The 15,294-nt window shown below is 40.5% G+C and overlaps 1 protein-coding gene across 2 annotated transcripts in view; it reads right to left on the bottom strand.

Annotated features, from left to right (window-relative positions):
* Positions 1 to 15,294, bottom strand: part of ZNF410 (zinc finger protein 410) — a 42,278-nt gene that overhangs the window by 3,621 nt on the left and 23,363 nt on the right. The window contains exons 6-12 of one of the 2 annotated variants that reach the window (XR_003795963.1): positions 13,084 to 13,234; positions 12,440 to 12,621; positions 7,020 to 7,109; positions 4,482 to 4,607; positions 3,583 to 3,723; positions 3,097 to 3,301; positions 2,091 to 2,218 (exon numbers count right to left, since the gene is read on the bottom strand). Coding sequence is in view for 1 of the 2 variants with exons in the window: in XM_029238444.1 (XP_029094277.1) it covers positions 2,091 to 2,218; positions 3,583 to 3,723; positions 4,482 to 4,607; positions 7,020 to 7,109; positions 12,440 to 12,621; positions 13,084 to 13,234 (818 nt within the window). In the remaining variant the exon portion in view is untranslated. The remainder of the gene's footprint in view (positions 1 to 2,090; positions 2,219 to 3,096; positions 3,302 to 3,582; positions 3,724 to 4,481; positions 4,608 to 7,019; positions 7,110 to 12,439; positions 12,622 to 13,083; positions 13,235 to 15,294) is intronic. The other variant, XM_029238444.1, reaches the window with a different exon arrangement.

Below are 15,294 nucleotides of genomic sequence, written 5' to 3'. Positions count from 1 at the left end.
GCCTCTGAGCCTGCGTGTCCGGAGCCTATGCTCAGCAATGGGAGAGGCCACAACAGTGAGAGGCCCAAGTACCGCCAAAAAAAAAAAAAAAAAAAAAAAGAAAACATTGAGTGTTGTGGATTGGTATATCAGGATAATAATTTGTACTAGGTACAAAAAGAAGGGGATGACTTTCCTGAACTATTTCAGAGCAACCCAATAGTTAATGCAAGTATTTCTTTTACAGAAGAATCACAGTTAATAAAAGCAGAAGGAAAAAGAGAATAAGGTATCACTGTTTTGCACGCCCTAATGAAAAAACAGATCTAGGCCATGATCAGTAATGGTTGCCAAAACTTTTACATAACCCACTGGTCAATCTTGAGATCAGTAAGAGGAGAACAACCAAATATCACGTGTCTCCTGATGAGATGTAGTAGGAAGCAAGAGTACCACCTATAAAATATTCTTGCCAAGAGGAAAAACAAACGGTAATCTAATCAAGCCTCTAAACGTAATTACCAGTTTTCAGGAAGTCTGTGGATAGAGAAATATATCAAACAACAAAAGGAGTCAATCAACCAAAATCAGAATGTGGGAAATGCTATAAGACAAACAACCCAATTCCTTAAATAGACAGCCATACTGAAAAAAAGAGGGGGAGGACTGTTAGAGAGAAAGAGAATTATTAACCAAATGCAATGTATAGGCTTTGTTTGAATTCTAATTCAAACCAACCAACCATAAAAAGATTCTTTCTGAAAAAAAATTCAGAAGGCTAAGAATCAGAGGATATCAATAAATTATTGTTAATTTTGTTGGGTATAATAAAGATATGAAAAAATAACAGAGAAATATTTACAGATGAAATGTCTATGATTTGATTTAAAATACTGCAGTACAAATAAAACACCAACAGCAAACAGTAGGAAGGAAGTGATAAGAACAGTAGAGGGTTAATTGTTGAAGATGGGTGACAGATTGTTGAAGATGGGTGACAAGTACATGGATTCACTATACTATTCTCGTTCTCAGTATTTATACTCTTTGAAAACTTCCATAATAAAACATTTTAAATAGATAAACGAAGAAGGGAACAAATAAAGGAAGACTCCACAGGTGAGACATGTTCCAAAGCAGTTACCAGGAGAAGGTGACTTAGGAAAGAACCAAATAGCAAAAACTTTCAATATAACATAAGCAAGCCTGAGACAATGGGTCGCAATGATGAATACAAGGAAAGGTCCTGGAAGAAACATTAGCATGCATGCCCAGAGCCTTCTGATCCTGGATATCCTCAGAAATATTACAGAAAAATTGAGACCATTCAATATAGGAGGCAGAGTCATTTGAATGCTGTAACAGCGGACTGTGGTCTACAGGCTATAATGAAAGGAAAAGTGAAAGATACTATAACACCAAAGCCAGAATATACAGGCTTTGGCAAAAGCTTATGCATATGAAACGAGCTCATGAGGAAGTCATCTACCTGCACGACATAAGGCCAATAAAATATCCTAAGATTCTAGAAGCCCAACTGGTTTTCATTCTGTTTTCCGGGTCAGAGCCAAAAAAACAGAGTAAGGGGTGGCTTAGAATCAATCTAAAAGCCCCCTTTGATTTAGATGATGGTTCTCACTCAACAAGCAAGTGGACACATTCCCATATGCCCAGTTGGTTCAGCCTGGTATCTCCGAGACAACTGGCCCTAGCAAAATGAATGATAATTATTTCTAATGATTTTGTCACTATCTTTTTTGCTCAAGGACTACTTTGTCCCAGGATGTTATTTTCTTTATAAAATAAAAGCAGCATCTTCATCACAAGTGAGGCAAGAACAGGAGGAGCGGATCTCACTAATTAGGGCATATGTATCAAGGAAACTAGAGCTCAGAGTCCCAGCTGTGAATGACCAATCTCCCAATTCAGCAGACCCTAATACTCAGGTTCCTTTCAAACCTGGACTCATGCTTAGCTTAAGGTAAGATATTCTAATCTAAGTCTCCAGGAAAGGGGAATTGGAGAATTTTTTCAGATCCTCTGAAATAGATTCCCAATCATTCTCCACATTAATCTCCACAAAACAAAGTAAGGGCAAGAGACAGTTTTACCTCCTGTGGATTTACGGCAGTTAAGACAGACACCTCATATGACTGCCTCCCTGACTGCATGGTCACCAAATGATGCGTCACATCAGGCACTGAAGACAGAGGACGTGGGGATCCTTCAGCAAGCACCTCTGAAACAGCAGAAAAATGTTTCAATGCAAAGTGAATCCACAGATCTACCTACCTACCTTCATTATCAAGTCTCTCATTAAGAACGCTTAAAACTGTTCCCTGAAAAACTGAATCCCACATTCCTGTGTTTCTTCCAAATTAATTCCTGCCTGATAATCACTATCAGTGAATTTGGAAAGTATTACAAAAGGGGGATGGGAAGAAAAGGCAAGAAATCTTGATATAACAGCTGACCATTTTTCAGTATGCCAATTTAGAGTAATATGGCTTTAGCACTATTAACTGGATTAAAAATTGCTTATGAATCAGGGAACCAGAGCCAACGCTTAAAGCAGTCACCAGTGATGGAAACAGTGCAATACGTGCTAGTCAAGAGCTTAAACCTGGCTCCAAAGTTCCTTCTCACTGTCTCTTCCTCCCTTGAGACTTTCCTCCTTAGTATCATTTATGAAACAGAAGAGGCTTATTGTGGAAGCACACTCTGGGCCTTGTAGGCTCCATATATGTTACACAAACATGGTCTTTATACCCAAAACTGACTGACTGGGATATGAGTAACGAAAACAAAGGATCTCAGACTTATTAAATGTTCATCAGCAGAATCACCACGAAAATCTTCTGGAAATTGCTTACACGTAAACCACTTAGCTCTCAAATAAATTAAGAGTACCTTCTAGGGGCTTTCTAGCTTATATTGCTCTTCCAGGATACCACATAACTTAACGTTTGCTTATACACTATCTTCTACTCACTCAATGTTGTTTCCCATATGTAAGTTTTGACTTCTGAACTAGATTTTAAGGTCCCTGTCTTCTACTTTTCTTTCCCATGGTGCCAGGTACACAGTAGGCACTGAATAAATGCATGCTGACCTCACCTGTTAAGTTTTTCAGAGAAGAGGGCCTGGCCTGTGTAACTTGGGTGAAATTTCTATACCAGAGAGGAGCAACTGTTTCCTAGAGAGCCCTTTCTTTTCTCCAGAAGATATGGCTTTTGAAGGTATGGAGAAATTGCTTTAATTCTCCTCTGTAAAACCTGGTTATGTTCTGTTTAAATATTTTATAAGTTAAGTTCTTCCATAACTGCAATAGGAAAGATAGAAACAGTTGGGCTAGGATGCTAGGATTATGGATAATTTTCTTCTTAAAACTTTTTATTCTTTTGTAACATTATCTTTTCAATGAAAAAACTTTTTAAAATATTCACTTATCCACTCCAGAGACAACACAAATGCTACTCAATCATACCATTTCTACTCACAAGAAATGAAATTAATTAAAACCTCCATTTTGGAGAAAACCCCATTCCTTAGTCCCTAGTTGCAGCCCATTTTCCCCAAATAAAGGAGAGTTAAAAGTCTTACCATCATCAACTCCTAGGATAGAATTGGTATTTGGTAGGTTCAAGGACTCTCCACCAAGGCTGGGCTGAGAATTCATAGACACCAGGTTTTTACTGGTTACTGAAGCCTCTTCAAGCAAACTACTGCCCATTAGTGGCTCAGCTGCACAGAGAATAGGATGTGAGAGACATACAGCAGTCAAGGCTGTGCCTGGTCCCCATTTTCCTTCACGAGAAGCTGGCTTTTTTTTCAGAACTAAAAGTTAACCTGTATTTTGGATGCCACCTCCTCTATTTCACTTACTTTTGGGAAGCAAAAATAAACCTAGAAGGGAAGAGTTTGAGCTTCATGGATAAATACCCTTGCTTATGATCAGCATCTGGATAACAAACATATAAAATGGGATGGGTGCATCCTTAGAAAGGAGTATTTAGAATAAAATAATTGATTAAGGAAAGACATGGAAAGGAATAATAATAAAAACGTATTATCAAATTTAAGCTAGGGTAAAAAGGGAGTCATGACTGATAAGTAAGAAAATGCTTAAACTCTTGTCATACAGAAATCTTCATCACAGTGACACTCAAATGATGGTTCATGGATCAGCACCAGTTACCATCAAACTCACTAGAGGAACTTTCAAAATTATAGACTCCAGGATTTTACTACCAAGTAATCTCATTTATCAGGTTGTTTTGTTTTGCTGGGGGGGGAGGGGTGGACAAGCAATACACAATATATGTTTTAAAAGCTTGCAAACGATTTTACTGTACAGCTACATTTGGAAACCACTAGTCCATCAAATTAGACCAATCTCTCTACCCAAAATAGAATCAGAAAATTTCCACATCAGACAGGCCAGTTATTTGGCTTTTTGAACCCCCAAAATATAGCCCTCCACTATACCCTCTTCTCCTTACCAGTTTGTTCCTGCTCTTGACTCCCAGCTGCTCCCATCTGCAAGTGATGCTTTCTCATGTGCACATTCCTGCTCCCACTCTGAGAGAAGGTCTTCCCACAGACTTGACACTGATGTGGCTTCTCTCCTGAAACACAGACCCGGTTAAGACAGGGGAGCCAAAAAGACAGGGTACATTTCTGACAGCAAGAGAATGGACTCAAGCCCTAGATGGAGAAGCCCAGAGGATGTTAAACTAAACATTAAGAGGCTACTCCTTCTCCCATGCCGCACCTTCCCCCAGCCTCTCAACCTTCAGTACACAGGGGAAGGCTGGAAAGTACACCAGGAGGGCTTAGCACACTCACTGCTCCCAGCCTCCAGTACTCTCCAGACCCACTGTACTGCTGCTTCCACAAAACAACTTCTCTGGTATAAGATCATGGTAGACACAGAATATTTACTTCCCTTTTCAGATACAGTCTTCCATGGACCTCAAGGACATGCACTACCCTCAAGGATTCCAACCCTGGATTCATAATATACCTTTATCCCGTTTCCTGCCACAACTCCCAGTCTTCAATGTTCACACTGGTGGTTCTTCTACACAATGATCTGAACTATCCCTTAGGTCCTCAAGTCTGAAACCCTCAACTTCTATCCCACCTACCCAGACAACCACACTTAGAGCGGGGTCAAAAACTTATGCCAAAGAACAAAAACAAAAACAAAAAAAACCCTTATGCCTACAGGGGACTAGTAGATAGCAAAACTAAGTGAAATGACCAGAAAATTTCCAGAAGAGGCAGAATATAGAGAGACAGAAAGCTTGTCAATGACTGCCTGGATCTGGGGGTGGGAGCAGGAACTGACAGCAAAGGGGCACAAAGGAACTTTTGGTATGATGCAAGTGTTCTAAAACTGGATTGTGGTGGTGATTGTACAATCCTATATATTTTCTAAAAATCACTGATGTGTATACTTACAATGGGTGAACTTTAAGGTATGTGCATTAATAGGTCCAAAAGCTGTTAAAAAATAACTAAAATGGATTGAAATACAGTGAATATGTAGAAACACATGAATTCAAGATAATACTAATGAGAGAGAGAGAGAGAAAAAAAGCAGTGAAAATGACACTACTAGAAGTAACCAAAGTACCAATTTCTTATTCTGAAAACTCACAGTTAAAAGAATTACACATTTATCCTGCCTTTTGTGTACAAATTACCAAATAGCCCTAGTTGATAGAGACCCATTATACAGAAGAATTCTGGCTAACAAATGTGAATGAATAATAGAATTAGAAAAATAACATTTTACAACCCTGCTGAAATAATGAATTCAGGCATCATTCAGAGATGAAACCATATGGCTGCTAGGGAACATTACAATGTGGGGATCAGGGTGTTACCACCTGAACCAACTGATCAATTTTGACAACTAGGCTCTGTATGCCTCCTGATGTGATGCAAAATGAAACACAACCACCTATAACATAACCTTGCCAAAATCTTTGAACCTTTGAAGCTTTTAGGAAATATAGGGGAACAAGTTAAATGACAGAAAAGGAGGCAAACCAACAAATTCAGAACGTGGGATGAGCTACAGGACCAACTGACTCTGTTGTGCAATAAGTCTATAGCATGAAAAACAAAAAGTACAGATAGATCTAGATTCAAGAAGACTTACTAACCAAGTGCAACGAGTGGACCTTGTTGGATCCTGATTTAAACAAAGGCACTTTAAAAGACATTTTTGAGACAATTGGAAAAAAATTAAACATGGAGTGAATCTCAGATAAAACCAAGGAGTTATTGTTAATTTTGATAGATATGATAACAGCATTACTGTTATGTAAAAAAGTATTTTTCTCTACTTTTATGTATGTTTGACAAAATTTTACATAATAAAGAACAGTAAAATGAAAACACTCTACAAGCCAAGCAAAACACATCTGGAAGTCCACATCTAACCCATAGGCTATCAGTTTGCTATCTCTGCTTAGAAGCTGTCATCATATTAAAAAACTGCTCTACCCCTAGGATCTCAGCTCTGAAATTCACATCCCTGACTGATTATACCTCTTCATTATAAATAACTTCTAGTTCCTTCTCCCCACTCCTCCCATTCTGGCTTCCCTTTGCTCCCCATGGCTAGCCATTTGAACAATTACCAGATTCCATTTTAGAATCTCTCTCCACTTCAAGTTCACTTCTGCCTGCTCTGAATAACTCCATGGACCATATCTGATGTAACTTATAAAGTACCCAGTGTAGTGCCAAATAAATTCGTTGATTCCCTCAGAAAAAGGTCTCAATTAGAAAGCAGTTCAATGGCTCAGCTGAAAATAATAATAATTAGATATTTTCTCCTTGATTATATGACCCTTTGAATGCAAGCATCAAGGGCCTTGATTTCTGATTCTGTCAGGATAGGGAGGAAACTTTATGGTGAACAGTTTGTTTCTCTTTAGATCTCTTTATACCACTACCCTAACCTTTTACCCTTTTGGCTCTCCATCTTCCCTGAAATCTATGAATGGCACAGGTTCTAGTACCTGAATGAACGACCAAATGTTTTCGAAGACTAGAATACTCAGCAAAGGAACGGCCACATCCTTGGGCTTCACAAAGGAAAGGCTTCTCTCCTAGAGACAGAAAATAAGATAAAGACTCAGTCTTCTGATGAACTATTATTCTCTTTTCCCATCAATCTTTTCCTGTTTCCAACAACTTACTCTGATTTCCTGAATTCACGCTATATAATTTCAACCGGACTATCCAGCAGGTGTCACCTCTCAGTCACAGCCCTGCGGACAGCCCTGCCCTTTTCTTTACAGTAGCTGCCTCTGAGCATACTTCCTTCTCCCTCCTCAGGGGCTGAGCCCCAGCTGCACTGAGCTACCTTCTTTGGTGATCCCATCCCTTCTGAGGATATCAGGAAAACAGTGTATACACTCTCAGGATTTTTACCTTACATCAATTCTCTTTAAGATTGAGTTTCTAGATCCATTTAAGAGTACAGATTTTTAAAGGTTATAAAATAGGGGGCTTCCCTGGTGGCACAGTGGTTGGGAGTCCACCTGCCAGTGCAGGGGAGACGGGTTCGTGCCCCGGTCTGGGAGGATCCCACATGCCGCGGAGCGGCTGGGCCCGTGAGCTGTGGCCACTGGGCCTGCGTGTCCGGAGCCTGTGCTCCGCGACAGGAGAGGCCACAACAGTGAGAGGCCCGCATACCACACACACACACAAAAAAAGGTTATAAAATAGGTATTACATAATCCCATCTTATAAAAGCAAACAAATAAAAACAGCTATTTAGTGAAAGGTACACAGAAAAATCTCACAATGTGTTAACAGTAGTTATAACCTGATAGCGGTATTATGATTTTTCTTCTTGTGCTTTTCCATAATTTTCATTTTCTACAGCATTACTTTGTTATTTTAAAAATCAAAGATGAATGGTGAAAACTGAATGAGGTCTGTAGACTGACAGTACTGTTGACTTTCTGGTTTTGATACTGTACTATGGCTACATAAGATGTCACTTCTGAGCGGAAGCTGGGTGAAGCACATACAGAACTCTTTGTACTCTTTTTGTGACTTCTCATGAGTCTATAATTGTTTCAAAATAAAAAGTGAAAAAAATCAGAGATGCAGTCCGTATCTCCCAAGGGTCACAATCTAGTGAGAGATAAACATATTCATAAATGACTTTAATTCTGGTATAAAAAAGTGCTATATGCAATTATAAAGGGGAGGAATTCTTACTGTGGTAACTTTTTTTTTTTTTGCGGTATGCGGGCCTCTCACTGTTGTGGCCTCTCCCGTTGCGGAGCACAGGCTTCGGATGTGCAGGCTCAGCGGCCATGGCTTACGGGCCCAGTATGTGGGATCTTCCCGGACCGGGGCACGAACCTGTGTCCCCTGCATCAGCAGGTGGACTCTCAACCACTGCACCACCAGGGAAGCCCGGTAACTTCTCTTTTTAAAGAAGCTGAATTTAAGCTGCTCTTTAAAGATGACAAGGATGAAAGGAAATTTCAGGCATAAGGACTAGTATGAGCACAGCCTTGAAACTGAGAGCGCCCAAGGCAAGTTCAGAAAACGACAAGTGTGAAATAAGTATATATATTGGTCTTTGCCCCAGTTTCCTGACACACAGCTTTAAAACCCTTGTACACAGGGGTGCTAGAATTTTTTGTTCTAACATTTAATCTTGGATCCTAGCTCCTGATGCAGAGCTCCTGAACCCCCTGTAATTTTTTAAGTGATATGAGCACTAGGATAATCTGTTGTTCTAATATTTGGTCTTTGACAGTGATTCCTGACACAGAATTCCTAACCCCTTAGAATTTACTGGGTGACAGCAGTGTCTCTTCTAATGAGGTGACTCTTGGTGGGCTCCTGGATGGGGGCGAGTTACCAGAAAGACCAAGCCATGATTAGAAGCTTGAGATTTTCAGCCCTACCCCCATTTTCCAGAGAGGAGAGAGGGCCTGGAAATGGATTAATCATCAATCATGCCTACGTGATGAAACCTCCATAAAAATTCCAAAAGTACAGGGTTCAGAGAGCCTCTGGGCTGGTGAACATGTCTATGTGCCAAGAGAGTGGCACACCCCAACTCCACAGGGACAGAAGCTCCCGTGCTTGGGACTATTCCAGACTTCACCCTGTGTATCTCTTTGTCTGGCTGCTCACCTGTATCCTTTATCATATCCTTTATTACATAATAAACTGGTAGACATGTTTCCCTGAGTTCTGTGAGCTGTTCTGGCAAATAATTGAATCCGGGATGGGGGGTGGGGTGGGGTGGGGGGTCATGGGAACTCCAATTGGTAGCCAAGTCAGACAGAGGTTGTGAGTAACCTGGGGACTTGCTACTTGCAATAGACATCTGAAGTAGGTGGCAGTCTTGTGGGGCTGAGCCCTTAACCTGTGGGATCTGACGCTGTTTCCAGATAGTGTCAGAATTCAGTTAAATTATAGACACCCACCTGGTGTCACTGAGACTTGCTTGGTGTAGGAAAACACGTTTGGTGTCAGAACTGTTATGAGCGTGACAGTGTGAGAGAGTAAAGGAGAAAAACAGAAACTCAGCAAGTAAGGCTGGCATGGTGAAAATACAGGAGCTGGGCCTTGAAGGAGGGAGGAGCACAGCTCTAGATTATACTGTTCTTTCAGACTGTACCACACGGTTTAATGTTTGTGATTTTCCAGTGGTCTGTAACTTTTTGGAAAGCATATCTGTATACTCACACTAACCCCAGAATGCCAGGCACTCCAAAAGTCGCCGAATGAATGAACAATATATTCATACATATGATAGAACAAACACCAGGAAAACAGAAAACTGCAGTTAATAAATAAGGTTAAATGTTTAACAAGATGAACTCAAGAACCTCAGTAAAAGGTTTCAAAAAAGATTCATCAGAATCTAGTGGCAGGAATCTCAACAAGCTGCCTTAAGTTAGATGGCCTTCCTATTTGGAAACTGAGAGGATGGTGATTTTGCTGCGATAAAGAGGAGGAGGAGGTTCAAGAGGCAATGCTGCGTAATGGTTGAGCGTGAGCCAGTTAGCCCTGAGTTCAAATTTTGGCACTACCACTTACCAGTATGGGGAAGATATTTAAAACCTATGAGAATCAGTTTTTTATCTATAAAATTAACATAATACAACCTCAAAAGATTATTTTGAGAATTAGATGAAATGATACAAGTTAAATATATTTAAGCATAGTGCCTGGCACATAGTAAGCCACTAAAATTGGCAGCTTTAATTACTACCGTTACTACTAATAAAGATCTGAGGTCAATTTTGACATCTGAGATAAAATGAGTTGTCAGCACTTGAAAATAAAATCCTTGCAAGAGCTTTGGAGTCAGATCAGAATTCAAATGCCAGTTCTACCATTTCTTAGCTGCATAATGTTGGGCAATTTACTTAACCCTAACCTTCTTTTTCTCCATCAATAAACTCAGTTATCTAAAGCATAAAGGTACCTTGAAGATTAAATGAGATAATGTATATGTGCTTGGTACATATTAAATTGCCTTAATAAATGCTAACTTTTTATTATTATTATTTTTAATTTATTTATTTTTGGCTGCATTGGGTCTTTGTTGCTGCACGCAGGCTTTCTCTAGTTGCGGCGAGTGGGGGCTACTCTTCATCGTGGTGCGTGGGCTTCTCATTGTGGTGGCTTCTCTTGTTCTGGAGCACGGGCTCTAGGTGTGTGGGCTTCAGTAGTTGTGGCTCACGGGCTCTAGAGCGCAGGCTCAGTAGTTGTGGTGCACGGGCTTAGTTGCTCTGCGGCACGTGGGATCCTCCCGGACCAGGGCTCGAACCCGTGTCCCCTGCATTGGCAGGTGGATTCTCAACCACTGCACTACCAGGGAAGTCCTAACTTTTATTATTATATTAATTATTGAGATTCAGATCTGTGAGACATCCAGGAAGAAATGATTAAATTGAAGCCTGAGACTGCAATGAGACAGCACATTGAGTAAAATGGGAGAAACCCAAAATTCTGAAATTGGTCAACAATTAGATTAACAAGGCACAGCTAGCAAGAGTCAGAATGAAGAGAGAAAATCAGGTCACACTCTGAATAAAAGAAAGCATTTTAAAATATGTTCACTTTTACCAAATGCTACAAAGATGACAAGTGGCACAAGGATGAAGAGGTTACTGAATTTAATAAGGCACAGTGAATTCTACTACTTTCCTTAACTATTCAGCTAGATGTTTTTCCTGTTCTTTTATTCAAACTGCTTTCTTGGAGCAAGAATACTCTTTCAAGAAAGAACTGAGGGGCTTCCCTGGTGGCACAGTGGTTGAGAATCCTGCCAAGGCAGGGGACACAGGTTCGAGCCCTGGTCTGGGAAGATCCCACATGCTGAGGAGCAACTGAGCCCGCATGCCACAGCTACTGAGCCTGTGTGCTGCAACTACTGAAGCCCACGCACCTAGAGCCCATGCTCTGTAACAAGAGAAGCCACCGCAATGAGAAGCCCGCACACCGCAACTAAGAGTAGCCCCCGCTCGCCACAACTAAAGAAAGCCCACGTGCAGCAACGAAGACCCAACCCAGCCAAAACTTAAATAAATAAATAGAAAGAAAGAAAGAGCTGACAACAGAGCTATTCTGCCCTAAAATATATCCAGTGGTAATGTCAATCTAGAGGGAATCATAGGAACATGTCCAGAACAAAGGTGGCTTCAGCTTGGGTTTCACTTTTTAAGTGTCATTTATTTGTACCTGCTATCATTTTAGCATGCAAGAATAAACAAGGAAGAGAAAGAGAAAGTGGGAAGAATAGTTACACATCCTACGGTAGTAGTCTGGGTTCAATGATTAAGCTCTGGCAAGAGACTTAGCACAACTGGGCCAAGTGGCTTGGAAAGTCACCCTTAAGCTTTTAGATTAAGAAATCAGGATATCTTTCTTTTGCTCCGTTGATATTAACATGCTATTTGACTCAGGACAAGTCACTTCTCCATTCTGTTTCTCAGGCTGTGAGGCTCTAACAACAAAGTAAACTCAAAGTCAGGGATTAAGCTTAGCTTTTGTATTTCCCCTCACCTTACCCCCCATTTAGTGCCTAGACCAGAATCTGTGTGGTTTGTGTAACTCAATAAATGTTAATGACCAAAACTACAACTGTGTTAAGTTTGAAGATATTTGGAAAGGCTCATTTCTGTCCATATATGATCATATCATTGTTATCAGTGATGGTCTTATATCCCTTCCTACTTAAGGCTACCAGAGACAGAAATCAAACTGTCCATTCTCACACAGAGGTGACAATAAATGTTACTGAAAGAACTGAAAAGTGCCATGAGGCATTTGAAAAAAAGAAATTTCATCCTCAGAGTTCTAGCAACAACCCCAACCTTTGTCTCCTAAAGACAGCCAGCAGGCCCTGAGCCAAGCAGTAGACGGCCTGCGGGAATGCTGGGGTGGCACACACCTGTGTGGATGCGCAGGTGGTTCTTCAGGTTTCCAGCTGTAGTGAACTGCTTACCACAGTTAGACTCGGGGCACATAAAGGGCTTCTCCCCATTGTGGGTCCTCATGTGCACCTTCAGCCTCTGCAGTACATAGAAGCTTTTCCCACAACCTGCTGCAGGGCAGATAAAGGAGCGGTCGTTTCTGGCGGGAAAAAAAAAAAAATCACATACGCAACAATGCCTGAAAATGCTCTTTGCTAGAGAGGACAAGTCAAAGCTCCTACTGACTCTCAAGGCAGACAGTAAATCCCAAATCTAGATGTATCAGAATCCCCTGAACTACAGATGCCCTACTTCTTGAAATACTGATTTCACAGGTTTAGAGTGGGGCTTAAGCTTATATATAATTTTTAAGTTCTCCAAGACATTATGTTTTATGATGAGATTTGAGAACTCTTGCTCTAAGATATTTAGGTGCCAAATGTTTGAACAAGGTAAATGAGACAATGCAAATGTTTCTATTAAAGAACAAAAGACATCTTAACCACAAGTGAGCTGGAGCCCCTGCTTTCCTTTAATCTGTCAAGTGGGGGGACTTCTGTCAAGTTCCTTCAGAAGCATCAACTTTCTTAAGCTCCAAGTATGGAATCTCAGGTTTGCTCACCGATGAGTTTTGAGGTGGTACTTAAAGTGAGCTGGCCACACAAATGTCCGGTCACAGCCTTCAACTGTACACTTGAGCTTCTTCTCCATTTGAGGAAGGGGCCCAGAATCTTTCGGTTGCCCATCACCAGAACCAAGGTGGACATTTTCTCCTGTAACAGAGTCACATATTTATAATCTAGGGAAGGATTCCACTCAGATACTTTGGTTCAAACAATAAAGCCACTCCTAGTGATCATTAATCACATATCGATCTTCATCTTCCCCAGCTTGCTTTGCATTCATTTAACAGAAGTGAGAGGGCTCTATATCCCCATCCCCTTACTTAATCCACAGAACTACAAAAAGCCACAAGACTAGGCCTCTTTGGCAAATGTAAGAAATATCCAAAATGGTTTCATATCAAAAAGCAGAGTTCAACCTATTTTGCATTACAGATTGGTAAGGAAGCAGGTATATCAACACCAGAAGTGGGGTCCTACAGAAGATGACTTAAAGCTCTAGGTAATAAAAACTTGTATTTTAAGGAGAAGCCGCCAGTCTGGCTTAGCTGTGAACTTACAGTAGTAATTTCTTTTGTAGATGGCCATTCTTAGATTTCTATCTTCTGAAGTCAATTTGGCTGTTTCTATCATTGTAGAGAATAAGAATCACCTTCTAATTTCCTGTACCACCCCTCCTTAGTTACAAAATATCTAAGAATGCAAAAACTCAGCTCATTTTCAAATTTCTTACCACATTTTTAAAAGTTAGAGATAATACTGCTCAAGTTTTTTGTTCAATAGAATAAAAGGAGGGGAGGAGAGGAGCATATGGTGCAGTGACTTTCTTAAATTTAAACGAAATCAGTTAACTAAATCTTTAAATAAATTCCAGATTAGCAGGTGGTGCACCCTTTCCTTCGTTTTCTTCAATTCATAGTTGGACATCAATGGAGAAAAACATTCACAACCACTTAATTCTGTTATAAACATATGGAGTTTATCTTTCCACTACATATACATTAGGAATAAGATTCATATTTCCAAATTTCCCTCTCAAGAGCCAAGAGTAGGATAATATGTTATACATATCACACTCCCGGGAATCTGACAGTTGATCAAAGGCAGTTTCTGTCCCATCTATTAACCTTACTTTCTTCCTGCCCTACATTCTCCTTGCTGTACTTCACCAAATGCTAATCATAAAACTAATTGCTCCAAGGTCAGAGCGGAACCTAAGATGCCTTTTGCTAGTTAATATTAATTAACTTGTTCTTTTTAAATATTGTCCCACATAGTTTTTTTGTTTGTTTAACTGAAACATGGGTAAATTTTAAACAGCACAGAAGTGCATATACTGTAAGGAAAATTTCCCACTAACTCAAGAGCTCCAGCTAATTAATCTCTAATGAAAGGTCTGTAGAAACCCATGCTAATCCAGAGATTTAAACCAGTGACAGGACTTCCCTGGTGGCGCAGTGGTTAAGAATACGCCTGCCAGTGTGGAGGACACGGGTTTGAGCCCTGGTCTGGGAAGATCCCACATGCCACAGAACAACTAAGCCCGTGTGCCACAACTACTGAGCCTGCGCTCTAGGACCCGCATGCCGCAACTACTGAGCCCATGTGCTGCAACTACTGAAGCCCGTGCGCCTAGAGCCCATGCTCTGCAACAAGAGAAGCCACCGTAATAAGAAGCCCGCGCACCGCAACGAAGAGTAGCCCCCGCTCGCCGCAACTAGAGAAAGCATGCGCACAGCAACCAAGACCCAATGCAGGCAAAAAATTAATTTAAAAAAAAAAAAGTATAAACTGGTGACAGTTGGGGCTTCATGCATTCAATTTTGTAGATATCAATACAACGAGAACATTGATATAATCATATAACAGGGGGAAAAAATCCTTCAGAAAAGAGTGAGCTGTCTTGTATTTTGAATCATTATAAAATTTCTCAAAGTGCTCCCTAAATTACTTTGTTTTTGAAAACAAAGCACTGTTTGCAGAAGACAGATTAGCTTAAAATGACCTCAGCCAATGATAGTTTTGGATATTTAGAGGTCATCTGATGAAATGGTTTCCCCCTCCCTCACCCCCCAAGAAAAGAGAGAGCAAGAGAGACAAAGAAACTCAACACCTTATATGGTACATGTTGAATAACACTGTAAACACGTTAAAGATCCTACAGTTATGTGGGCAAGGTCTTTGCATTTGGGATATAATTTCCAGAGAAA

Source organism: Monodon monoceros, unplaced genomic scaffold, assembly GCF_005190385.1.
Source record: "Monodon monoceros isolate NGI ecotype Baffin Bay Population unplaced genomic scaffold, NGI_Narwhal_1 Super_Scaffold_21, whole genome shotgun sequence".
Classification (NCBI taxonomy): domain Eukaryota; kingdom Metazoa; phylum Chordata; class Mammalia; order Artiodactyla; family Monodontidae; genus Monodon; species Monodon monoceros.
Note: the sequence above shows the minus strand (reverse complement) of the source record. Positions and strands in the feature narration are given on the sequence as shown.